This window comes from Osmerus mordax, chromosome 3 (genome assembly GCF_038355195.1).
Source record: "Osmerus mordax isolate fOsmMor3 chromosome 3, fOsmMor3.pri, whole genome shotgun sequence".
Taxonomy (NCBI): domain Eukaryota; kingdom Metazoa; phylum Chordata; class Actinopteri; order Osmeriformes; family Osmeridae; genus Osmerus; species Osmerus mordax.
This window is the reverse complement of record NC_090052.1, coordinates 23464403-23490138: the sequence shown is the minus strand read 5'-3', so window position 1 is coordinate 23490138 and position 25736 is coordinate 23464403. Positions and strand designations below refer to the sequence as shown.

General features: G+C 45.9%; 2 protein-coding genes across 12 annotated transcripts; one reads left to right on the top strand and one right to left on the bottom strand.

Annotated features, from left to right (window-relative positions):
• Positions 1–93: 93 nt before the first annotated feature.
• On the top strand, positions 94–2902 carry nme3 (NME/NM23 nucleoside diphosphate kinase 3). Of its 2 annotated transcripts, none has more exons than XM_067233843.1 (5): positions 94–163; positions 1102–1232; positions 1768–1869; positions 2379–2491; positions 2706–2902. In XM_067233843.1, the coding sequence occupies exons 1-5, from the start codon at positions 118–120 to the stop codon at positions 2821–2823; spliced, it is 510 nt and encodes a 169-aa protein (XP_067089944.1). In that variant the 5' UTR covers positions 94–117; the 3' UTR covers positions 2824–2902. The 2 variants fall into 2 exon arrangements, with proteins under 2 accessions (XP_067089944.1, XP_067089945.1); XM_067233844.1 differs by having other exon boundaries at positions 140–163; positions 1088–1232.
• A 632-nt stretch (positions 2903–3534) lies between these two features.
• Positions 3535–25736, bottom strand: mapk8ip3 (mitogen-activated protein kinase 8 interacting protein 3). Of its 10 annotated transcripts, none has more exons than XM_067233831.1 (33): positions 24764–25736; positions 22400–22520; positions 21077–21147; positions 20535–20626; positions 19945–19968; positions 19706–19760; positions 19001–19226; positions 18712–18814; positions 18345–18463; positions 17979–17990; positions 16423–16480; positions 16065–16217; positions 15832–15889; positions 15557–15708; positions 15314–15370; positions 14487–14657; positions 14030–14189; positions 13889–13939; positions 13432–13521; positions 12531–12683; positions 12230–12395; positions 11811–12008; positions 11525–11711; positions 10873–10980; positions 10426–10506; positions 10080–10147; positions 9764–9912; positions 9241–9412; positions 8993–9106; positions 8540–8578; positions 6532–6696; positions 5492–5638; positions 3535–5049 (listed from the first exon to the last, which is right to left on the bottom strand). In XM_067233831.1, the coding sequence occupies exons 1-33, from the start codon at positions 25067–25069 to the stop codon at positions 4883–4885; spliced, it is 3993 nt and encodes a 1330-aa protein (XP_067089932.1). In that variant the 5' UTR covers positions 25070–25736; the 3' UTR covers positions 3535–4882. The 10 variants fall into 10 exon arrangements, with proteins under 10 accessions (XP_067089932.1, XP_067089935.1, XP_067089933.1 ...); XM_067233834.1 differs by having other exon boundaries at positions 14030–14156; XM_067233832.1 differs by having other exon boundaries at positions 19706–19757.

The window sequence follows — 25736 nt, the reverse complement described above, 5'->3', positions numbered from 1 at the left end:
CAACGCTAGCGTTTTCACGCTCCTCATTTACATAAAGTTGAGAAAATCCAACTTGCAACGCTCCGCTTGCCTTCCCACAATGCCCTACGCGAGCGTCAACGCCTGGTTAGCAGTGTGATGATTTGCCTCGTCTTAACCATATTTGCCCATATTTTCCAGACAGGTTGGTATTAGTTTCTTCTTTTTTTGTACTTCTTTTAACCATGTCCTTTAATTTGAAAACCAAGTTTAAATTAGTTTAAATTTACCAACTACTGCTACAACCAATGGCAACATAGATCGAAATTTGACACCCTGGAACATAAAGTAACATACTATTTTAACTAAGTTATAACTTACTATGAAAACTGTTTATCCCGTGTCTCCAGGCCAGGGACACTATTGGTAGCGTTACAGGCTAGACATAGTTCAAAATTATTAAGGAGAGAGTTGAGCCTAATCTGTCGGCAGTCTCACTCGTAAAAAGCCTATTTGCACTTCTAATGTCATGAACCGTACACTATGGTCATACCTCAGTTTCATTGAATCAGTTAAAGATTAATTGCATTCAGATAAAGATTCAGTTCCTCAAAAGTTTGAATGTTTTTATGTTGTCTATGTTCAACAGTATAAACTCAAATTGTTTCATCTCAAGATTATGATCCGCAGTATTACATCCTATTAAATACTAAAGAACTGCTCTCCCATTGGTTCTCTTACTATACACAAAGCCTTACAACGATTGGCTATTCTTAAAGGCACCACGCGATTCTAATGGGTCCGAAAAAACGCTCCGCTCAGCAGGATTTTGAGTCTTGAGAGCCCTGGCCTTTTAATTAAGATTTGCTTTCTGTATCCGCTCCGCTGGGATCGTCAAAGATGACAAAAACTAGGGTTCACTCTAGTCTGGTGTCAAAACAGCCCAACAGGGAGCACCCAAAGTCCTTAGTATTACAGCATATATAGCATACATATTTTCTAATCAACTGCTGCAGCATTAAAGTAGTAGTTGTGTATTGAATGTCTGAATGAAAATGGCAGTGATGACGTCTCAGTAAATAGTTGATTTGAGATCATTAGTGCGTGTTCTGTTTTTGTTCATCATTAGACTCTGTGCAACAGGGTGGACTGGAGCCAAGGAGCGCACCTTCATCGCTGTGAAGCCTGATGGCATTCAGCGTGGACTTGTGGGAGAGATCATCTGCCGGTTTGAGCAAAAAGGCTTTAAACTGGTGGGACTTAAACTTTTACAGGTATGAATGCACAGTGGCAATGCTATACATACTGCACCCCAGCACACGTCCCACAAGGTTGTTCAGTGACAGACTATCTTTAGCCGTGTACGGTCTAATTGTTCTAACACAAACACATACATGAATGCAAAAATACACTATACACACAGTCATTTTTGACATGGACAATTTTGAACATCTCCCTCATAGCCATGGGTCAACAGGAACGTCCCTATTCTCACAACATAATAACAGCGTAATAACAACATAACAGTGTAACAGCAGTGTCATAACATAATATCAGTTACCCTACTCACTCACACTCAAGTACACCCACTGCTGCGCTGCTATTCTGGCTGAGGACCACATTTACTGATGTAAAATAAAAGTACATAAAAGAGGCTGCTTTGAAGAAAAAAACAATTGTAAAAATTAAATAAGCCTCAGAAATGGAACAATTTCCTGTTTAGAACTGTGCATTCCTTCATTCTAGATATAAATCAGTAGTACAGCATGAGTGTTTGAAATCCCTCTCTGACATGAATTTGTTTCCTAGGCTTCTGAGTCTGTTCTTAGGGAGCATTACTGGGACCTGAGGGGGAAGCCGTTCTTCACTGGACTGGTCTGCTACATGGGCTCTGGACCTATTGTCGCTATGGTGAGATGCAGACATTTGAATCATCTAAGTGTTGGGTTATTATAACTCTGTCAAATGTCCTTCACCTTTTACAACTTAACAGCCTAAAATCTAAATCCATTAAATGTGACATTCACAATACTGTGCAATAGTCTTGCACTAATAAGAATATAAATGTAAAGCAAAAATGTTTCCAGAACGAATGAAATTAAAGACAAAACACTACTTTTCTGAACATTGCACTTTAATACTCAAGCAGAAGACAAGACAACAATATATAAAAAATATTGCGTGACAGTGCTATACATACTATAACTTACATGTTAGAAATAAGACTCAGATGTATTCAAGACTGCAGGAGGTTTTCCCATGTCTGATGATAGTGAGGCAAGCTGGAGGTTTGTCAAAAAGAATACAGGAAGTACTACAGGAAGTAACTAGGAAAGTGATAAGTACTCATGAAGTAATTAGAAACTCTCATGTTGAGCTCATGGTACTTTGGACAGTGTGTAATGTGTGCGTGTGCGTAGGTGTGGCAAGGTTTGGATGTGGTGAAAACGTCTCGAGGAATGCTGGGAGAGACCAGCCCTGCCAACTGCCTCCCTGGCACCATCAGAGGAGACTACTGTGTAGAAGTGGGAAGGTAACAGATCCTAATGTTTTGGAATTTGGGAATTATAACTTGGACCAATAAAGTTCATTATATATGTTGGTTGGTTAACTACTTTAGAAAGGACATTTTCTTGATGTTAGATTATAAATGCATGATAGGCCTTTAGTGCTAGGTAGACTACTTGTAATAAAGGGGTTACTCTTCTAGATAAGATGCAGACTGATGTGTGGTTTGTGTGTTGCAGAAATGTAATCCATGGCAGTGAGTCTGTGGAGAGTGCTCAGAGAGAGATCCCTCTGTGGTTCAGACACGACGAGCTCCAGAGCTGGGCTGACAGCAGCAGCCGCTGGATCTATGACTGATTCATTATTTTCTTTTTCTACTTGTTGTAGCTTGCAGCTAGGTCAAAATTCTGTTTGCTAAAGATATTTGTTGATCGTTTCCCTGTTTCTCTTGATCTAATGTAGCCATTTACCACACCATATACCTCTTTTTTAGTAGATCAGATTAGATCTATTCATATACATGTTACATCATCACTTTTGAATTGGTATAGAGGTGTGTGTAGCCATCTACAAAAGTACTCTCAGTTGAGTGTGTATACAATGAAGCCACACACACACACACACTCACACACACGTTCACCCATAACCACCCGCTTGGATCTCATAGGCTAAGAGCACAATATCGTCCATTAAAGTAGTGCAAGCAGTTTTTTGAGAATGCAGGTAGCTACCTGATTTAGTTCACACGTGCAAGGACTGCAGGGCATGGACCCATACAGGAGCCTCAAATAATCAGATGTCTTTTTACCTAAATGGTTCAAATGAGTCCTAGAATGTGTAAAATTGTGTAGTGCATTTCAACCAGTCAAACAAGGCATTGATATTCAGGCTCAGGTCTAATATTATGCTCTGAGTTTAGCTGTACCTCTGTCTTGAGTCTTGAATGTGGTCATATATACTCTGGTCCATACAATCTTTCTATATACATGTCGCTTTGGAGAAAAGCATCTGCATTCAAATGTTATTACATACTCCCAGATTCTGAACAAAAAACATTGCAACGCAAAATCTCAAGATTACATTTATGTATGTTTTTAGCACGCAAATATATTTAATATGTAGTTCACACAGAAGAGATCAACATGAGTTACATACTGAACAGGGGGGGGCATCATGAATGTGACCATTTCTATAATCTATATAGATTTACAGATTTGTCTGTGACATCTGTCACTCAAACCAGACAACCGTTCACAAAACTCATTGTCCAGCTTTCAGCTTGGGTACAGTGGATCATGTATGTGTGGTGGGGTTATAAGTTATGAGCCAATCAGCTCACAGCTCAAAGATGTCTGCCTTTGCTTAAAACATTTTTGGCTTTATTTACAAGGTACTGGAGTTGTGATTGCCTAAATAAAATGTTGCTCCTACCAATTTGCTGTAAATCCAGTGTTTTGGCTGTTTAACTAAATGAACATGTAGAATGGAATCAACTCATCATGTACTGGTCCTTGATCACTACTTACTGCAGAATTCAATTAAAAAAAACTAAACTGTACACACACATACAAACACATCCACACCCCCCAAAATGTCCTTAAAAGAGTTGGTTGTTGTACATTTGATTATCCTGGCCTCATGCGTGTTCCTACACTGACCTCTCCTGATCATGTGGCGTCTTTACCTTGTTCAAACCAATGAGCTGCCTGTATTGGAATACATCTCATCAATCAGCTGCCTGTCTCCAAAGTTGATTAACCAATCAGCTGTCTTGGCTGGAGAAATAAACTTGAGCTGTGAGCTGGCTGGGAGACTGGGTGGACTCAGGTGTTAAAGTTTAAACAGATTAAATAAGGATTCATGGAGGCTTTGGAATAAGATGCATTATCTGCCAGTGCACTCCTTTAGGTTTCTGTACTTTAGTCAGTTGGTAGAATATAAAGGAGGCCAGAGAATGAGGCCTGTCCTAGGTACAGACATGTCATTGGACAAAGAGTTTCAACTGAGGGAAGGATAACTTGAGGCACAACAGGGTAGCTTTGGGGAAGATGCAGTGTACTATTAGACCAATACAGGCGACGTGATGTACTTACAGGGCAGATACAAGCTCCATGGAGTAGATATAGTGCAGGGGGGGTAATAAAGGTTCATGGAGATACTTACAATAACAGGGCTAAGAGCGAGGCGGGGTTATATTCACGGTATTATGGAAGGTCAAGGAACTAAAGGGTCACAAGGCTGGATGTGAGGGTGAGGGGTAGTCACAAGGGTAGTTACAGAACCTGGAGAACATATGGGGAACAGTTTTATGACAGGAGGCAGGAAGAGGAGGGAGAGTAGCTTTAAAGATTTGAGTCAAGGGTTTCCATGGTGATGAAGAGGTTCAGGGGCGGAGTTATTCCAGTTGGCCTTGGCATTACTCAGGTACATAAGACACCTGCCACACGATGATGTGACTGCGCTCAGCTTTGCACAAGGCAGGCTTCACCTGTGGGCCTCCACCCTGTGGGCCTCCACCCTGTGGGCCTCCACCCTGTGGGCCTCCACCCTCCCCTTCCTCCGTCTCATCATCCTCACCATCACCTGGAATAAAGACAGAGCTATTAGGACAAAACTGTTACACTTACCAAAACAGATCAATGACATCAAAGCATTGGTGAATAACAGATTTATATTAAGTTGGCACTACTGGAATAACCCATTTTTTGTTTGTTTTAATGGTCTGGATAAGTGTGCACCCCAAAAGTATTTGCAATAGTAAATGACAAAAGGTATAACCTTCATCATGTTATTTTTATAACAACATGTTCTATCAAGCTGGCCTGGAGAAGAAAAGTTTAGGAAACAGGAAACAAAAGGTGAAAAAACTGCCTCAAATATCAACAGCAACAAATTGTGCTTGGAAAACGTTCTAATTCATTAATGTTATGTGCCTATCTAGCTACTGTGTGTGGGAGTCTTGGAGCATGGGAGACTAGCGCCCAGTCAGAGAGGGTGTGAGTGCCTGTGTGCTTCTGCTTCATACCGATACGGAAGTCAATGTATCCCTCTCCTCCACTGAGCACCAGGACGTTCTGCACGCTCTGCATCTCCGTGTCTGGCGGCGCTGCGGAGCCCTGGCCCTCTGATGGGCTGTCTAACACACTGCCGTTCAAGGTGGCTAACACATTTCCTGACAGAAAACAGGGTTGGATGAAAACAGGTAAGGATGAAGTGTTAGGTCTTAGGAGTTAAGGTTTAACAATACCAGTTATGATACAAAAATAAACATGTTTAATTCAAGAGAGCAGCTTAAGTTTAAACTTTGGTACCTTAAACAGTAAAATGTTACATTAAGCACCTTGATACACACATTACACATGGTGTGATGGCTATAAGATGATGAAACCTAACCATAGTAACCATAACCATAGTAACAGAGATGAGTCAGACACGGACACAACACTGCATGTAGAGGCCCCAGAGCGGATCTCCAGCATGTAGAGGCCCCAGAGCGGGTCTCCAGTATGTAAAGGCCCCAGAGCGGGTCTCCTGCATGTAGAGGCCCCAGAGCGGGTCTCCTGCATGTGGAGGCCCCAGAGCGGGTCTCCAGTATGTAGAGGCCCCAGAGCGGGTCTCCTGCATGTGGAGGCCCCAGAGCGGGTCTCCTGCATGTGGAGGCCCCAGAGCGGGTCTCCTGCATGTGGAGGCCCCAGAGCGGGTCTCCTGCATGTGGAGGCCCCAGAGCGGGTCTTCTGCATGTAGAGGCCCCAGAGCGGGTCTCCTGCATGTAGAGGCCCCAGAGCGGGTCTCCAGCATGTAGAGGCCCCAGAGCGGGTCTCCTGCATGTAGAGGCCCCAGAGCGGGTCTCCTGCATGTAGAGGCCCCAGAGCGGGTCTCCAGCATGTAGAGGCCCCAGAGCGGGTCTCCTGCATGTGGAGGCCCCAGAGTGGGTCTCCTGCATGTGGAGGCCCCAGAGCGGGTCTCCAGCATGTAGAGGCCCCAGAGCGGGTCTCCAGCATGTAGAGGCCCCAGAGTGGGTCTCCAGCATGTGGAGGCCCCAGAGTGGGTCTCCTAGCTACTAACCTGGCACAGAAACAAAGAACTTGACGGCATCCCGGTGTCCATGGAAGCAGAGCTGAGCCTGAGCCATGGAGCAGTACGGGATGAAGCTGCCACTGCTCTTCTCCGCGCTGTCGTCCGCGTACACATGGATCACCCCCCCGGACGACGTGGGAGACACCTTGTTGGCTGTAAGAGTCAAATGTCTTTCAACTATTGGGCTGTCAGACCTGAGCATTCATATCTATAAGCACTGGCAGATCCCACAGTACAGGACTAGCACTGGCAGATCCCACAGTACAGGACTAGCACTGCCAGATCCCACAGTACAGGACTAGCACTGGCAGATCCCACAGTACAGGACTAGCACTGCCAGATCCCACAGTACAGGACTAGCACTGCCAGATCCCACAGTACAGGACTAGCACTGCCAGATCCCACAGTACAGGACTAGCACTGGCAGATCCCACAGTACAGGACTAGCAATGCCAGATCCCACAGTACAGGACTAGCACTGCCAGATCCCACAGTACAGGACTAGCACTGGCAGATCCCACAGTACAGGACTAGCACTGCCAGATCCCACAGTACAGGACTAGCACTGGCAGATCCCACAGTACAGGACTAGTACTGGCAGATCCCACAGTACAGGACTAGCACTGCCAGATCCCACAGTACAGGACTAGCACTGGCAGATCCCACAGTACAGGACTAGTACTGCCAGATCCCACAGTACAGGACTAGCACTGCCAGATCCCACAGTACAGGACTAGCACTGGCAGATCCCACAGTACAGGACTAGCACTGCCAGATCCCACAGTACAGGACTAGTACTGCCAGATCCCACAGTACAGGACTAGCACTGGCAGATCCCACAGTACAGGACTAGCACTGCCAGATCCCACAGTACAGGACTAGCACTGCCAGATCCCACAGTACAGGACTAGCACTGGCAGATCCCACAGTACAGGACTAGCAATGCCAGATCCCACAGTACAGGACTAGCACTGGCAGATCCCACAGTACAGGACTAACACTGCCAGATCCCACAGTACAGGACTAGCACTGGCAGATCCCACAGTACAGGACTAGCACTGCCAGATCCCACAGTACAGGACTAGCACTGGCAGATCCCACAGTACAGGACTAGCACTGGCAGATCCCACAGTACAGGACTAGTACTGGCAGATCCCACAGTACAGGACTAGCACTGCCAGATCCCACAGTACAGGACTAGCACTGGCAGATCCCACAGTACAGGACTAGCACTGGCAGATCCCACAGTACAGGACTAGTACTGCCAGATCCCACAGTACAGGACTAACACTGCCAGATCCCACAGTACAGGACTAGCACTGCCAGATCCCACAGTACAGGACTAGCACCGGCAGATCCCACAGTACAGGACTAGCACTGGCAGGCCACTAATCACTGCAAACGTGGACGTCAACTCAAGTAGAAAACGGATATCAACTTCACCATTAGAGACATGCAAGACAGAAAACACTGAAACCCAAAATAAGACATCAAATTATTTGAGTATATTTGTATAAAAGGGATCCTGTTGTGTCTGGTGATCTGACTGCACCATGAAACTGTTTCATGATTTTGGACTTATGATATGATTCTGTTTTTGTTGCACTATACTGTAGAAATATTGTAGTTGAGATGTTATTGTTGTTCCTTGGCTCTAACCAAGGTTAAAACTCTGCACTTGTGATCCTTAAATATCTGCTACACTGCTATTCTGTATGCACTATTTGTATGTCACTTCGGATAAAAGCACTTGCTTAATGAATAAAATTTAACAATGAAAATTGCGTCCAATTAGTTTTCTATGCATAGCTCTTTTTACAACTACTGTGACAAAGGGCTTCACTGCAGCCCACAGATCACCCCAAACCAACCTAAAGCATCCTAAGCTTTAGGAGGAGGTCAAATGGGAACTATGATGAAACCCCACGTCGAAGGGACAGGAGGCAGGCAGGTGCAGGCATGGGACAACTGCAGGACACGGAAAGCCCCCACTTACCCCTCAACCCCAGGAGCTGTCCCCGGTGAAGGACTACGGCTACAGGAGGGAGACAAGCAGCAGGAGAGGGAGGAGACACACGTCAGGACAAGAACCATCACAAATAGAAAAGGAAGATACAGATCAAGAAACAAATGAAAACAGACAAAAACAACTGAGATGAAAATCAGTGGACAGAGAGAGAGGCACGAAGACAAAAGGAGAGGTTTGAGTGTGAGGTGGACATACACTACGATGAGAATCTGGAACCGGAAACACACAGACACGCTTCGAAAATCGTGTTTTACGTTTAATGTTGACATTTTGACATGTTTGTGGTACCCCGAGCACACAGCATGGGGGAAGGCCTGGTACCAGTCAGCCCCCCCCTGTGTCATGTGACACAGGCCTGTGTCACGTGACACAGGCCTGAGACACAGGCCTGCTGTGTGTCTGAGTGCTGTGTTTACTTACTCTCAGTCAGTGGGATAGAGATGACCACGCCATTTCCAGTGCCCACCCAAAGACGATTTCCTCCAATTAAAAGTGCTGTAATTCGCACAAATGAGAAACCCAATTTCCCCGTACCTGCCAAATAAGAGAAAGAGAGAATAGTTCACATGACTTAGAATTTTCATTGTCAGCTGATTCATTTTCCTGTATTCTTTGAACAGAGCAGAAAGTAAGGTTTTGAAGATCATGGTGATTTGTGGGTATTTTACCAAGCATCTTGCTGACGTAGGGTTCAATGTCGACATCCTGGAGGTGTTGGTGTGTGAGAGCGTGGTAGAGGCGCAGGGTGGAGTCCAGCCTGATGGAGACCCAGACTCCGTCACCAAGCCAGGCCAGCTGCCGGACCTGGCTCTCCCTCCGAGGGTGAGCGTCAAAGGACTTCTGCCAGAGAGGGATGAGAGGTGGAAGAGACGGCTCATACAAGAGTTTACTGTTGACAAATTCGAGAGACATTCTTTTGACCAACACAATACATCATTTTCTGTGTGCTATGTTCTAGGAATGAAGATCTTGATGAATGTCTTTTGATTTCTCTTAAAAAATACAGTAACACATTTTCTGTAAAAATAGTACAAAGTTTCTATCACAATCACAATCTAGCTCTACACCTCGACTTTGCTCCGGAGAGTTCCCTCCTCTCCGCCCTGAGTGTTCCTCCACTCGTAGGGTTACACCCAATTTCCCCCAAACTCAAACCAGTAAGGCTGTGAGTTGTGCGTGGCGGTGCCCCACCTCGATCTGCATGCTCTTGGGCTGGATGACGTGGATCTTGTTCTTGTAGCCACACCACACCTTGTCGTGGACCACGGCCATGCAGCGGATGGAGTGGTGCGGTCGTCCCAGATCCATCAGGTGATAGTTGGAAAGATCCCACTGACCGTCTGGAAACACACACATTGATTCCAGTATTGCAGTCTGGTAGGTATGTCCACTAACCAGTTTTGCCACTTTCATGCCACTTTCATGCCATAAACATACATAAAAATGATCACCACAAACTACTTGAAAACTATGGTAGAACATCAAAGAAGTGACAAGGCTTCCATACCCTCAGATCTGTGGAAGATGGCCAGTGTTCCATCGGCCAGAGCCACGAGGACACGGCCCTTTACATGCCTTCAGGACAAGGCACACACAGGAAGAGAGAGGGGGGAGAGAGAGTATGAAACTGAGAGGTTCCTGACAATTACATATTTGCCAATTGGTCTGGCGAGGCCAGGCAAGAGGGTACTTGCCACCCCCCCCCCCCCCCCCCCCTTACACACACACGCACACACACACGCACACACACACACGCACACACACACACACACACGCACACACACACACGCACACATGCACACACACACACACACAGCAAGGCTTCCATTAGTGTCAGTATAAAGGGCACTTACACTAGACTGAGCACTGAGTCTTTCAGTTTGATGGAGTGGAGACATCTCTTCCAGCTTGCCACTGCAGAGTGGACGTAAAGCCTTGAGGGAGAGCGGCAGTTAGGAACTATAATCTGTACATTCTGACAATATCGCTAATATTAAATTAAAACCATATGAATGTCTAACACAGCTGCAATCCTGATTTAGAGAATAACTGTCTATAATTACACCAACCTGTCTATAATTACACTACGTGGATGAGAAGACATGTAACCAGCTCACAGATTTAGACTGACTCTTTGGCCACCAATTCTTGAAAATATTTTTGGATAAACAATAGTTTGTTTCTAGTGGTCAAAACATGTAGGTATTTCAAGGGACATGGCTAAAACCTTCTTCCCAACCACAGAGACAGACAGAGCTTGATGTTGTGGAGGTGGGGCCCGTGCTCAGGGAGAGACCCACCAGCCGTTCTGGGCTCCCAGCCACATGGTGGGAGCGCCACTGGAGCAGGCGCCGGGGTCTTCAGTGCTGTCCTCGCAGTCTGTGGGCTGGGAGGGCACACCTGCACACCTGGGGAAGCACACTCATCACACCTGCACACCTGGGGGAAGCACACTCATCACACCTGCACACCTGGGGAAGCACACTCATCACACCTGCACACCTGGGGAAGCACACTCATCACACCTGCACACCTGGGGAAGCACACACTCATCACACCTGCACACCTGGGGAAGCACACACACATCACACCTGCACACCTGGGGAAGCACACACACATCACACCTGCACACCTGGGGGAAGCACACACTCATCACACCTGCACACCTGGGGGAAGCACACACTCATCACACCTGCACACCTGGGGAAGCACACACTCATCACACCTGCACACCTGGGGAAGCACACTCATCACACCATCTTATAGATAACTATTAGAACTAAATCTACATCTCTACCAACTTGATAATGCTTTTAAATGTCTAATTCTGCTTTTGCATAACTCCATATATTGAGGATACATTACAGTCTCTTGCCTTATTGCTAAAATACTTTACTTCCAACTAATAAAAGCCTTTCAATACCATTATCAGTAAAGTGTGTGATGTCTTACTGTTCATATTGAGCCCCAGCGTCCGGCATCCTGGGCTGGGGGTCTGTGAACACGTGCTCGGTGAAGGGCCCAGGGGGGCCGCACACGCCTGCGCTCTCGCTGACGGCAGCTTCAGGGACCTCGGTGGCCTCAGTGGCTTCTTCAGCAGACTGCGCAGGGGGCAGTCTGACCGGAGCGGACATGGGGGCTGAAAGACAGACATTTCATTTTCTTTAGAAACCAGGTGACACCTGACAGGTTCCACAATTTAGCACATCATTACACAATACTTAAGTAAGAGGCTTACCTTGTCCTTTGTCTAGTATGGGAGTGTCAGTGCGCGAAGAGCAGTTGCTGCGGACAACGCTGCAGTTGGTGGCACAGCCCACCAGAGTGATGCCTGCCAGCATGCCTTCCACCCCACCAGTCTCCTCACCACCACCTCCCACCAGCTCTCCAGGATCTAGAACTATCTCCCCTGCAGGGTAGTCACTCTCGCTGGCAGCTAGCCAAACACACCCAAACACACCCACACACACACACACACACACACACACACACACAGATGTCACAACATTGTACATATATATATATATTAAAAAAAGCATCCATAAACTTCACACAGTACATAACATTCTGCACAGTTGTGCCGGTCTCATGGAGGTCACATGGAGGTCACGTGGAGGTCACGTGGAGGTCACGTGGAGGTCATACTATCATACTAACCAGGCACACTGGAGATGCAGAGCACATGGGCATTGCAGACGTTGAACTGGTCCACCAGTGAACCTGGCTGATTGGCATCGATGATGACAACTTTACTAGCAGAGTGAGTACTGGTCAGAATCCACACTCGGCTGCTCATGGTGTCTATCTCATGGAGCTCCCTCGACTGGGAGGGGGTCCCATGGAGAGGGAGGAAAAGGAGAGATGGTGCAAAACATGAGCTAGGAAAGACAAACAGAGTTTTACTGTGTGTGTGTGTGTGGGGGGGGGGGGGGGGGGGGCAGGTTCATGGTGCTTATACCTTCCTCTTTTCTGGGGAGCTCTGGATACTTTTGCTCTCTCCATCCTCTTCCGTGGTCAGGGGATCAGTGGTGGTTGCTGCTGTTTTAGCTGAGTCAGCACCCTGAGGGGAGGCCTTCCATCCTGACAGGTCCACCCCTGCCGCACACCACAGCTACAAACGCCACACGCACACACGCCACACACACACACACACCACACACACAGGAAATACACATGTAGGAGTGGATTTATACAAATAATTATGTATTATGCTAAATGTGGTATTTTGTCATTTGTCACCTAAAATGTTAGCCTGGCTCTGCCCTCCTACGTACTTCCACTCATTTCTGTCACAGATCCCGCTATTTTTGCTTCTGTACATAGGTCTGGCCATGAGGTACGTAAGTCAGATTTTTCAGGTTGATTTTCTACCGGCGAATCAGCGAACAGAGGGAGTAGCTGAGAACGATGACGTTGATGTTGTGCGCTAGTTTGTGTTGTAGTTCCGTAATGGCGGCGGAGAAAGATGCGAGCGAAGCCATTCGGTCAGTTGTGGCAACGCTGCCGAATATCCAACAGCTAAAGCCAGAGCAAGAACAAGTTTTGCTGAGTTTTGTTGGTGGCCATGATGTAGTGGCCCTCCTCCCCACAGGGTTTGGGAACAGTTAGATTTTCCAGCTATGGCAGCTAGCTCTGTTACACTGTAGTGGTGAAGGAATTGGCTAAGGCGAAAGCTAGCGATTGGTTATGGCAGATCAGAGTGGCTCTGGGCAGATTAGTTTTAAACTTCAACAGAGTACCCGCCTACAAGGAAGTCAACGCTTGTCAATGGAGCGAGGCCAGACTCTCTGTACAAATGCAATGTACGAGAGTCTGGTTAGGACCAGGCTAGTAAAATGTATCCAGGCCCTTGCATTTACCTTCCTGTTTGGATCTTTCTCCACCAGGGGGCGACAGTACACAGGAACAGGAACATTTTTCATTCTGTTGTCCTCCTTCTCGTTGGGTGCCTGTAAAGACAGTCTGAGTCAGAACATGGACAATCCCTGTTTCGCTCTCCTGTTTAGTAAGACGCTGCTACGGCATCCATTACCAACTTAGAGGACTTCCATCACGCTGCTTTGCAGCACAATGTGACGTAAATGAAAGAGATCAGAGATCATCCCAGTGGATCCCAGTGGAGCTGGCAGCAGGAAGCAGCTCAGAGACAGACAGGAAGTGCCGACATGCGTCTATACTGAGCCTCTCCAGGTCCCTTCAGTAACTACTGTCCAGATTATTTCATTGGACAAAAGGGTACATCAGTACATTTGTTATTGTAGCTTCAGTGCCAGGATGGAGAGTCAGACCAGCGCGTGCTGAGCCTCAGTCTCATACCTGCTGCCTCTTCAGGGGGCCATCAGGAGCACTGTCCATCTGAGATCCCGTCTGGAGGAGAGCTGAGAGTTAGAACACCTGCCACTTTCAAATGATCCGCAGTAAAGAAACTAAAATGTTCTACTAGAACTGGTGAGGTACCTGTTTGAAGCGCGGGGGCACACTCCAGCCGCATGCCTGCATGATGCCGTCATCACGGCGCATGTGCTCACGGACCTGCCGGTACTGTTCCCGTCGCTGCTCCCTGCGGACAGACAGCGCTGAGTCGCTGAGAAGAGACGCAACACCATTACTGGCCAGTCTGGAGCAGAGAGACCAGGGAGAAGCGACAGTGTTAGAGAGAAAGGGGGAGTGAGAGATGAGACAGCAGAAAGTAGGATCTTAGCCACATAGCCGCATTACAGCCTATCAGTCTGAGCAACAAATGGGCATCATATTCCTACTCATGTAAAACTCTTTAACCAGAATGATACTTTAGTAAACACTCAAAACTGATTTATAATCGTGTAGGGAGTAGTTGAATGCAGTCAATCATAAAACTGTTAATTAATCTCTAGGTGAATCTATGTAGACTCAGGTGGCAGCCAGATCGTCTTACTCTTCAGGGAAGAACTCGAGGGTGCGGTTTGATGTGGATATCTGGCACATGGTGTGGCTGCGCCTCTGAGGGAAGCCTGCTGGGGAGGGGGACTTGTAGTGGATGTTCACGCTGTAGTAGGGCCGCTTGACTGGAGGAGGGCTGGCTGAGGAGCTGAACAGACGAGCAAAGCTGGAGAGAAGAAGGAAAAGGTCAGACATGGGGGACATATAACACCGTTCCCTCAAAAGACAGTAATGGGTTTAAGAGATATGGGGCTCAGGACAAGACACTCTGTTAATATACTGAAAATAAATGTTGCAACCCAATTAATGCCTAAATCTGTGTAAGTCTTGTTCTAAAAACATAATTTTTAGACAACAATATCTGCTCGCTGAGAACAGGATCCACCTGGTACTATCCTGAACCCCATATCCTACTATAGAGGAGGACAGTCCAGCACACACAGATCACTGGTTGATGAACTTCCATTTACATTTTACATTAAGTCATTTAGCAGACGATCTTATCCAGAGCGACTTACAGTAAGTACAGGGACATTCCCCCGAGGCAAGTAGGGTGAAGTGCCTTGCCCAAGGACACAACGTCATTTTGCACAGCCGGGAATCGAACCGGTAACCTTCAGATTACTAGCCTGACTCCCTAACCGCTCAGCCACCTGACTCCCCCTCTTCATAAAAACTTCATAAAGATAAGTGGGATTGGGGCCCTCAGGTTCAGGTGTGTCAGGTTCAGGTGTGTTAGGTTCAGGTGTGTTAGGTTCAGGTGTGTTAGGTTCAGGTGTGTTAGGTTCAGGTGTCTGTGTTAAGGTTGAGAAGACAACTTACAACTGCCAGATGGTGGACTTCTTCTTCTCTTGTATTTGTGGACTTTCCCTGGATGCCCTAAAAAAAGAAAACAAGAAGTTATGTATTAGTGAGGAAGCAAGTACTAAAGTGAGCATTTTGGAGTGTGGTCAGTGATGGAAATGTTTTGCAATCTTAGTATGTTAACACTAAAACTGGGGAAGTTTATTTATTCATCATTAACCTTTATTACTCGTTTACCTTTTCTTTCTCTTTTCTTCTCACCTGATCATCTCTGTCCAGCGCACGGCCTCCTGCAGTTCCATCAGTCTCTCTTTGTACTGGTTCCTCTCCATCAGGACACGGGCCATCTCCACCCGGGTGAAGCGCCTGCGCTGAGTCATGCTCACGTCTCCGTCCTGCATCGGGGACGACAACTGCCGGAGGAAGACAGCAGCCTCAACACTCCTGCCAACCTTTAATATCTACCACAGCCTGGATGAACATGAGTAAAGTTCATCGACTGTTTTTGCACAAAATGTAAAATCCTAGACTCTTACGTCTTCACCACCTTCATCCTTAGAATCTTGAGACGCCCCAAGAGCTTCTGCTCTCAACCTGGAGAACATGTAGCAGGATGAAAATGTAAACTTGTAGACAGTGGAAAAGTATTTTGTTTTGTTACTTCAGACCACCAAGATACGTTAACCACTCAATAAAATGGTGTGACTTATCAACCTCAGACGACCAATCAGATTTGACTTGCCCACAGAGGGGGAGAACACATGCTCACCTCTTCAGCTCCTCCTCCAGCTCTTTGACCCGGGTGTCCACTTTGTTCTTGGACAGCCTCACTGCCTCCAGCTCCTCTCTCAGGACCTCCTGGTCTCCTGAGAGCTCGTCCACTTTGGCAATAAGGTCATTCTTCACTATGTTGAGAGCATTTCTGATGAAGAAAGGGGTTAATGAAAAGGAGAATATTCCTCAGAGATCAAGATGAGTTTCACATTTTACAAATATTACAGAGACTTAAGGTCAAGGATAGCAGGAAGCTGGTTGTAACCCTTACACACACACCCACGCACACACATGCACACACACGCACGCACACACATGCACACACACGCACACACATGCACACACACGCTTACTTGGTCTCCAAGAGCTGTTTGTTTTCGGTTAGAAGATTCTCCACCTCCTTACCCATCCCTGTCAGAGCAGTAATACTGTACTTAGCATAAACAAAACACAAACAATATACTCTTTATGCTAATGTGCAAACATTTTATGTAAATAAATGTCAATTAACATTCCCCTTCAGCAGTGTAGTATGTGAATGCAAACAATTCAACCTATGTGCCGTTCACTCAGGCCATGATGTACGCAGCTTTTAGGAAATTAGCGATGCAATAATTTTATGACAAATGATTATTTGCAATGTTTTAAAGCATGTGATAAAAGTTGTGTTACACTTATGTAAATGTTTCCATGCAAGCATTGCCTTGAATGAAATGCAAACATTAAACTTCAAAATGGTATCATCTGCAAAGAAAAACACAGATAAGCTGTCCAGGCGGGTAACTGCAAACCTTTGTGATTTAACACAACACACACACACACACTCCTCCCTGTATGGGTAACCCATTACCACTAAGCTATATGCTTATTATAGGCTAACTGACTGCTGTGTACGGCACTTAACAGTTTCTCCAAATTATGATAATGGTTACAGGACCAATTCAACTTCTCTGTTTGGCCAGTAAGATATTAAAATACATGTTTATTGAGTGGGAAGAACGTTGAACGTCTGAAAGTGGCACAAAGAATTTGATGAATGATTTTATGGACTTTTATTATTTGTCAAAACATCAATAACTATGTAGTTATATTAATTATAGTACATGCTCAGCTAATTTCCTTTAGCGTTGTGGTTGTGCCATGAGATGGAAAGAAAATAACAAAATAGGAAAGAAAAAAAGCAAGCATTTCCCAGGCAGCAAGCTCAGGTGAGGAGGAGAGTGACATCACTCAGGTGAGGAAGAGAGTGACATCACTCAGGTGAGGAGGAGAGTGACATCACTCAGGTGAGGAGGAGAGTGACATCACTCAGGTGAGGAGGACATGGCAGTACAGGCAGAAGCACAGGGAAGATGTGAGTTTAAAGTCAGGCACAGCATGGATTGATGAGCAGTCATTTTAATAAGGCAAGGAGTACCTTACCGAAGAAATCATCACGAACTAGGAGCAAGAAATAGAAAGTGAAGGTGAGTGATATAGAGCCATCAGAGGGAAAACACAAGAGTCAGGAATGTGGTGAGATACGAGAGGGAAAAGAATGCTGATTAGTCTATGTTATTCTCTAACGCACAGCAGAATGTGTTCAGCGTTCAAGACTGGGCTGGGATCGATTCCATTTAAATGTGTCAATACATGTGTAGTAGGCACTTTTAAATTGACTTTAGAAGTGACTTTTATTTTTGCAATAAACAGATGCTAATGCATGGAGTTATAGTAAAACTAGACAGTGAAACGAAAAGTTTGGTTAGATTTAGATTAGCGGTAAAGGTATTTAAAAAATGTGTCAATTTAGAGGTCTCTAGAACAAGTTAGATATTTTTTTCCCAATGCATGTGTTAAAGGTTATATTCACAATGTATACATAAATAATAATGAGGCATAAAAGTAAGGATGTCACTCAAATACACACCTGAGAACTCTCCTGTGTCCAGCAGAAGCAAAACCAGGGAAAACAGGAAGCAGACAGGGTCAGGGGTCAGTTAATCAGGGATGAGTGGCCCAAACTTTGTCTACTGTGAAGTACACAAAGCAGCTCCACTTCTATTAACAAACTTGCCATGAAATAAATCAAATGGATTAAATCAAAATTGCCCAAAATGTTCAGCCTTTTAACAATAAACAACCAGCTGGGGTTAGTGTGCATCATGCAGGCATGATTGTCCGGAGGCTGCAGGGTGTGGTGGAGGATGGGAGCAGAGCAGAGCTGCAATAGGGACACATTCAGCAGCAGGGCCAAACACAGGTGACACTGTAACGCTCCAGGCTCCTGGATTACCTAGAAGCTCTGCGCCTGCATCCACATCTCCAATGATGTCCGATTTGGCGTCTTTGATCTCGTGATAAAGGGAGTCGGTATTAATGCCAAAAGCCTCATTTACGATACCCTGTGAAGGACTGAAACAGACAACACTAATCAAAGGTCAATGAACACTAGGGTTCACCAAACAGTTCATACGTATGTACCACTGTACCCATTCAAAATACTAAAGTACTTGTGATGTGAATTTAAGTAGCTTGTATAACTGAATCCCCTCTCTGGGGACCATTTCATAGAACAGGCGTATTAATGATCATTTAGAGATAGAAATTCAGTGTCTAACACGTACATAGTTTCTTGTATCGTTGAGAATGTATGGATGTACCTGTTTCCTCCACCATAAACACGGGGGTCAACACACATATCCAGCTCAGGGGTAGAATCGATGATCTCCTGGAACTCTGACCACTCGTCACTGCTGCCCATACCTGAGGACAATGACAACGCACGTGACAAATGATCCGGGGCTCTACTGCACATCTGCTTTGGGGCTGACAAATCACGTTGCAATTCATGTTTTACTTGATGTATTGAGTAAGGAGACTGAGTAGTGGTTTTGTATCCGAAACTACCGTGACCATGAACCACAATAAACAGAAACGTTGTTTACTAACCGATGCTAACATTCCTCGTTTCCTGAGAAACTTGCACCTCCATGTTCCTGCTCAGCCTCTTGGCGCTCCTTCTGTGGTTCCCTGAATGCGTCCCGTCAAACTGTGAGGGTGGGTGGAGCTCGGACGGCGTGACGGTGGCTGATGGGACAGAGGAGGTGGGCGTGTTGGACTTGCTCCCAGTGCTGCTGGGCGTGGCCGCCACCGAGTCGGACTCTGAGCCATCCTCCTGAGGCACGGGGACAAGGAAGGAAGTCCTGTTTGAACCCTTCACTTATTTGCTCTACAGCAGAGATGTTCAGTCCTGTCCTCAGGGTCCACTGTTCTGCATGTTTTAGATGTTTCCCTGCTCCAACACACCTGATTCAAATGAATTGGAGGTAATTAAGCTCTGTGGAAGCCGGGTAATGACCATTCATTTCAATCAGGTGTGTTGCAGCAGGGAAACATCTAAAACCTGCAGGACAGTGGCCCCTGAGGACCGCGATTGAACAACCTTGCTCTACAATATCAACTTGAGGGGGCAGGACCATGCAAGCATAGAGAGCTGAAGTCATGACATCCTCTTGTAGAAGCTACAGTCTTTTAATCTTAGAATCATGATGTCTCTCCCAATCCCCCAAATTTCATTAGTAAAACAAACCCGAAATTGTGCTTAACACAAAATTATTTTGGTGTGTTCCCCCTCCCCCCCAGAGCCCCATGTACCATTCCCTCTCCGTTGGGGTACAGGCTCAACGACGGTGGGCGCTCTGCTTTGCTGCTGGACAAAAAAAGGGGAAACAGGAAAGGACAAATGTGAAAAGGAGAAGAATTAACATTCCTTTTACATTTTCAGGAGTTCCTGATTTAAATTTTCCAACGCTGTCTATGAATTGCCGTTTTGTGTAATGGAAGTCTAGAGGTAAAGGGAGGTACAGGCGGTGTTGATTATAAGGGAGGATTACCTTGTCCTCCATGTGTGGCGATGACTGCATAGGCAGCATGGCAACCAGAGACAGACAGAGAGGTGGTTAGAAAGAGACAGACAGACAGGCAGGTAGGTGGTTAGAGACAGACAGACAGGCAGGTAGGTGGTTAGAGACAGACAGACAGACAGACAGAGAGGTGGTTAGAAAGAGACAGACAGACAGACAGGCAGGTAGGTGGTTAGAGACAGACAGACAGACAGACAGACAGGTAGGTGGTTAGAGACAGACAGCAAAGCACATGCCAAGTGCCTGTAACAGTACATGAAAGCACAGGCTAAAAAGGAATTTACATTGATCAACACAAAATCAGTTTCCTAAACCCCATGTTTCTCATTCAATCTGTGGACCCTCTGCGATAGGGTACAGTGCTTTACACTGTCAGTCTTTTCCCCAGGGCTGGAGTTACTGGAACTGGAACTTCTAGGGGTTCAAGACAATGTCTACACTAATCATCGCCAGTTCAAGCATCCAGATACAGATATACAACTTGAGTGTTAGAAGAGTAATCAAGTGACATTTAGTTGAAATGTGTTGAGATGACTGAAAATAATCCAATATTTAGTCACGTTTTGGCGCTGCCCGGGCCCTCTGGTTGGCTGTTGCTTCCTGCCTGCTGCATCTTGGAGCGTTCAATGTGCTCCACGTACGTCTGAATCATCTGAGTGGAGGAGGAGGCAGGGGGAGGCAGGAGGAGGCAGGGGGAGGCAGGAGGAGGCAGGGGGAGGCAGGAGGAGGCAGGAGGAGGCAGGGGGAGGCAGGAGGAGGCAGGAGGAGGCAGGGGGAGGCAGGAGGAGGCAGGGGGAGGCAGGAGGAGGCAGGGGGAGGCAGGAGGAGGCAGGGGGAGGCAGGAGGAGGCAGGAGAAATTAGCAGAAGGTGTGAGGAGGACAAACAGAGAACAGTCAAAAAGTGGCTAGTCCCGCTAGTAATGTTTTTCACATTTAATTTTTAAACTAAAAGAGAATGGTTCATGTATACCATGCTGTCTCCCTCTGCGTCTGCCTGTGCAGTCTGCCTGTGCAGTCTGCCTGTGCAGTCTGCCTGTGCAGTCTGCCTGGAGAGCTATTGGCTGTGAGAGGAGTAAATGTTTCCAGTATAAATATGAGGTACCTCTGTGTGCCGCTGGTGCAGGGCGTTATACTCCTTCTTCATGTCGGACTCCCGCTCCTCCAGACGACTAACTACAAGACAAGCAACATCCATAAGTCACCATGACAACTGCCCCAAACACTGTACACCATACACTGTACTGTACACTGTACACTATACACTGTACTGCACTGTACACTATACACTGTACTGTACACTATACACTGCCTTGTACTGTACACTATACAGTGCACTGTACACTATACACTGCACGGTACACTATACATTGCACTGTACACTGTACACTTTACACTGTACTGTACACTACACACTGCACTGTACACTATACACTGCACTGTACACTATACACTGCACGGTACACTATACATTGCACTGTACACTGTACACTTTACACTGTACTGTACACTACACACTGCACTGTACACTATACACTGTACACTGTACACTATACACTGTACTGTACACTTTACACTGTACTGTACACTACACACTGCACTGTACACTATACACTGTACACTGTACACTATACACTGCACTGTACACTGCAGTGTACACTTTACAATATACACTGCACTGTACACTATACACTGTACACAGTGCTTTTCATGTACAGCAACTATGTTAGACATTTTCAGTGGCGCGCACACATTATTGTATGCTTAGATCAACACGTGAACAATCTGTTTCAGCACGTTTCAAGGTAGATTAGCTGTCAGGGTTCAGCTCCGGCTGTGGTGTGCAGCAGAGTGATGAAGGTGTGCAGCAGAGTGATGAAGGTGTGCAGCAGAGTGATGAAGGTGTGCAGCAGAGAGATGAAGGTGTGCAGCAGTGATGAAGGTGTGCAGCAGAGTGATGAAGGTGTGCAGCAGAGAGATGAAGGTGTGCAGCAGAGTGATGAAGGTGTGCAGCAGAGTGATGAAGGTGTGCAGCAGAGAGATGAAGGTGTGCAGCAGAGTGATGAAGGTGTGCAGCAGAGAGATGAAGGTGTGCAGCAGAGTGATGAAGGTGTGCAGCAGAGTGATGAAGGTGTGCAGCAGAGTGATGAAGGTGTGCAGCAGAGAGATGAAGGTGTGCAGCAGAGAGATGAAGGTGTGCAGCAGAGTGATGAAGGTGTGCAGCAGAGTGATGAAGGTGTGCAGCAGAGAGATGAAGGTGTGCAGCAGAGTGATGAAGGTGTGCAGCAGAGAGATGAAGGTGTGCAGCAGAGTGATGAAGGTGTGCAGCAGAGTGATGAAGGTGTGCAGCAGAGAGATGAAGGTGTGCAGCAGAGTGATGAAGGTGTGCAGCAGAGTGATGAAGGTGTGCAGCAGAATGGGCACTCACTCTGGTCTGCATAGTTCTTGGTCTTGAGTTCCAGCTGCTTGCCCTGCAGTTCCAGGCTGTCCACATGACTCTGCAGGTCTTTCTTCTCAGCCTCCAGTGCATCCTCAAACTCAATAAATTTCTGCGGGAGGAACACAGAGATGAACATTGTTCCTGGCCTCTGTCAGCAGTGCCCTGGACCTCCAGCACTCTTGTGGATATTACAAATAATTTGTATCCATTCTTGCATGAAACTACAATCCAAGAAGTTGAAGAAAAAGCATGATTCCAATAAAACCATTGATTTGTGCCTGCAGTGTAACAAAAACAATCCTAAATATTCTGAGAAATGAAGCAAGGTATATCAGATGTTTTTTTTATTTTTTTTGCCACCAAAATGGAAAAGCACCCCCCCAGTCAAGTTAGTATAGCAGGAAAGGCAGCCAGACAGAGAGGAGTGGATCTGCTGTCAGATCAGGATACTCAAGAGGAAGGTTTAAGAAAACAAAAAATGAAGTTGCAAATAAATGCCACTGCAGAACTTCCAAAGCTGTTTACAATGGGGTCTTTTTTCCTCTGGTGCCGCTGGGCTTCAGAGTTGTAATCTTGTAATCCTCAGTCGACAGAAGTACTGGTGCCTCACACATACACGAGAATAACATTTAAATGCAGAATACAGGACGAAAAGATTCCTAATTAAATATATTTAGAATCCCCCCAAAAAAGTTGTCCACACAGGTGAAACATGATTCAGCCAATCTTGTGTTCTTATCTCGTTTGAAACCAACGAGGGTTGATTTAATATGGCCTTGCTATTTACCCCTCTTTCTACCCTGTTTATCTGCATCTCTGTCACAGTATTTTCATCATATTTTCACTCAATCTGTTTCCCTCAATATTTATTTTCTTGTCACTGGCTCTTTCTTTCCTTCCCTCTCTGTGCATCTCAGTTTCAAAACCCAAATCAGCTACAACAGCAGAGTCCTGTGTGGTATTGATTCTCCATGACTCTCAGCCCTTTCACTCCCCTCCCCCACTACGTTACCATCTTAGAACAGTCGCTTCATCCATTTGTCAAATTCCAGCTCCCAGTTCTTCAGCTGAAGCTGGCAGTCAAACATGCAACATCAGTGCAGCCCCAGAAGCACAGACATTTGCAGTCTGGATGGAAGGCTCTAGAACTTTGTTACAATGGAGCTGAGACATTTTTGCTATGCATTTGTCATGACCGATGTATAATATCTGTGTAACTGTAGTTGTTTTTGTTCAACACAACTCACTGAGGTGAGGTAGAGCTCCTTGCACCACATCCCTGAGCAGCGTGGTCTGAGCTACACTCTGAGATATCCACCAGTGCAAACCATGGTGTTGATCAAGAAGGAGCAGGAAAGATTCACAAGAGGTTGATAAAACAGCAAGTGTGAGCCTAGCCCCTGGCTAATGAAGCCCTGCCCAACACAAGTGGCTTCAGAGTGGATGTTGCATGAACATTGATCACTTCAAGCCATCCTCTCTGCTTAGTGTTATTGAATATTTGAATGACCAGGTATCTACAGCCTAAGACCTAAATAAATTCATACATCAATATGATAATGCGGAAAGAAGGGATCCCAAAGGTGCCTTATCAACCTTTCAACAAAGAAAGGAATCAAAATGTGGATAAAACATGTGCTTTGGGTGTATCTCGTGTATCTAATGATCCCATGACGTCTCAGGATGGAGTGAAGACAGAGCTGGATCCATCAGCAGCAGGATGCCAGGAAGACAGTTTTAGAGCTGTTTTAGAGCTGTTTTAGAGCTGTTTTAGAGCTGTTTTAGTGCTGTTTTAGAGCTGTTTTAGATGACATCTGCTTCTAGCTGTTTGGCAGGCATTGTGTCAAGCTGCTGGATGACTATGAGACAGCCAAGCACACATCTGATTTTAGTTCACAAGATACCAGCAACTTAAACATCCCCATTATTCTCCCAAATACAATCAAATCATCAAATCATTCATTCGTCATTCACAACCAGTTCGCCTATTGATCATAGGCTTCATGACCTGGATATGCTGTCACTGATTAATTAAGAAATCCAAAGGCACAGGCCCTGCACCTGCCCAGCTCAAAGGTTTTCAAGGCCAGTGATGCAGACTTTCTCCCTGTCTATGCCCAAGGACCCCGATTAGCAATTTTCATGTTTCACATAGCAACAATTTCCCATTCTTTTCCACACACGGAATTTACATGCAAGGTAACGATAACATTGTCTTAACCGCTTTGGCAATATAGTTATCATGGTTGCGTTTTGTCAAGTGCAAGTATAGGCCCAAGCATGACGAAGCAATGAATATTGTGGACAGACGTCATGAGAGTACACAGATAATAAAAACGTCAGTCTCCTCACCTCCTCTGCTTGTTTCCGCAGCGCTTTCTCGCGCTCGTATTGTGTGATGAGCTGCTCGTTGTCCTCTTTTAACAGCTCGAGTTCCACCTCATGCTCCTGGTTCTCTGTTAGAACCGAATCTAAATTTTCCAAAACGTTTACCACCAGTGGCATGAGCTCCTTCACCACCTCCTCGTCATAACTGCGGATCAGCCGCTCAAACTCTCGGTAAATGCTATTGGCCAGGCCTGAAACACGTTCCGACATCACCGACACAGACCCGTAGTCGTCTTGGTAGACGACCTCGTCGATTTGAAGTTCCATCATTTTGGCAAATATGCCGGATTTCAAATGTAGAGCTAATCACATTGACAGTCGGTTATCAAATAAACACGGGGAAGGGCATTCACTCCGACCTGAGTCACTCTCTATTAGGCTATTCCATGTTTCCAACTCTCATTTTAGCAACCGCATTAGTCCATATCGTCTCAAATGGTAACATTACACGTATTCCTAGCCATAACCGTGTGATATTTAATCATAGTTACTGATACAGGCCTCTATTATCATTCAAGTATCCCCCCTCCCCTCCTCAAACCACATCTGATGTTTCGCCGACAAGCAAGGCTACAATTCTCCTTTAAACAGCAGCATCCAGTTCCGAGGGCAGTCGGTTTTGGTCTTGACCGGTCCGTGTTTCGACCATTGGAGGAACCACGTAACGAATGTGAAATATTTCCTCAATAACAGGCTACACCTGCCGCTGAACAGTCGTAACTGTGGGCCCAGCCACCACTGGCAGGAAATTTGGGTGAAAATAAATAAATAAATACACAAATAAATAGGATGATAAATAGGCTAGATGTAAAGGAGACCTTTACACGGCAACAACCATCCCTGGCTCTTAAATCCTCCTTTTCACTATGAATTTTAGTTCCGATGTTCTCTTCGGCCAGCATGAGCCAGAGGCAGCGATGATTTTCCCGTATGGAGG

Bases quoted from the DNA above. Each gene is read 5' to 3' on its own strand.
- nme3 (XM_067233843.1), top strand. From the start codon at position 118: ATGATTTGCCTCGTCTTAACCATATTTGCCCATATTTTCCAGACAG. The intron at 164-1,101 runs GTTGGTATTAGT...TCTGTGCAACAG, and splicing joins TGCCCATATTTTCCAGACAG to GGTGGACTGGAGCCAAGGAG. The intron at 2,492-2,705 runs GTAACAGATCCT...TGTGTGTTGCAG, and splicing joins TACTGTGTAGAAGTGGGAAG to AAATGTAATCCATGGCAGTG.
- mapk8ip3 (XM_067233831.1), bottom strand. From the start codon at position 25,069: ATGATGGAACTTCAAATCGACGAGGTCGTCTACCAAGACGACTACGGG. The intron at 19,227-19,705 runs GTACATGGGGCT...CCCGTGCCTCAG, and splicing joins ACCCCAACGGAGAGGGAATG to GAGGATGGCTCAGAGTCCGA. The intron at 6,697-8,539 runs GTAAGTGGGGGC...TGACTCTTACAG, and splicing joins ACAGCTCCTGGGGTTGAGGG to CCAACAAGGTGTCTCCCACG.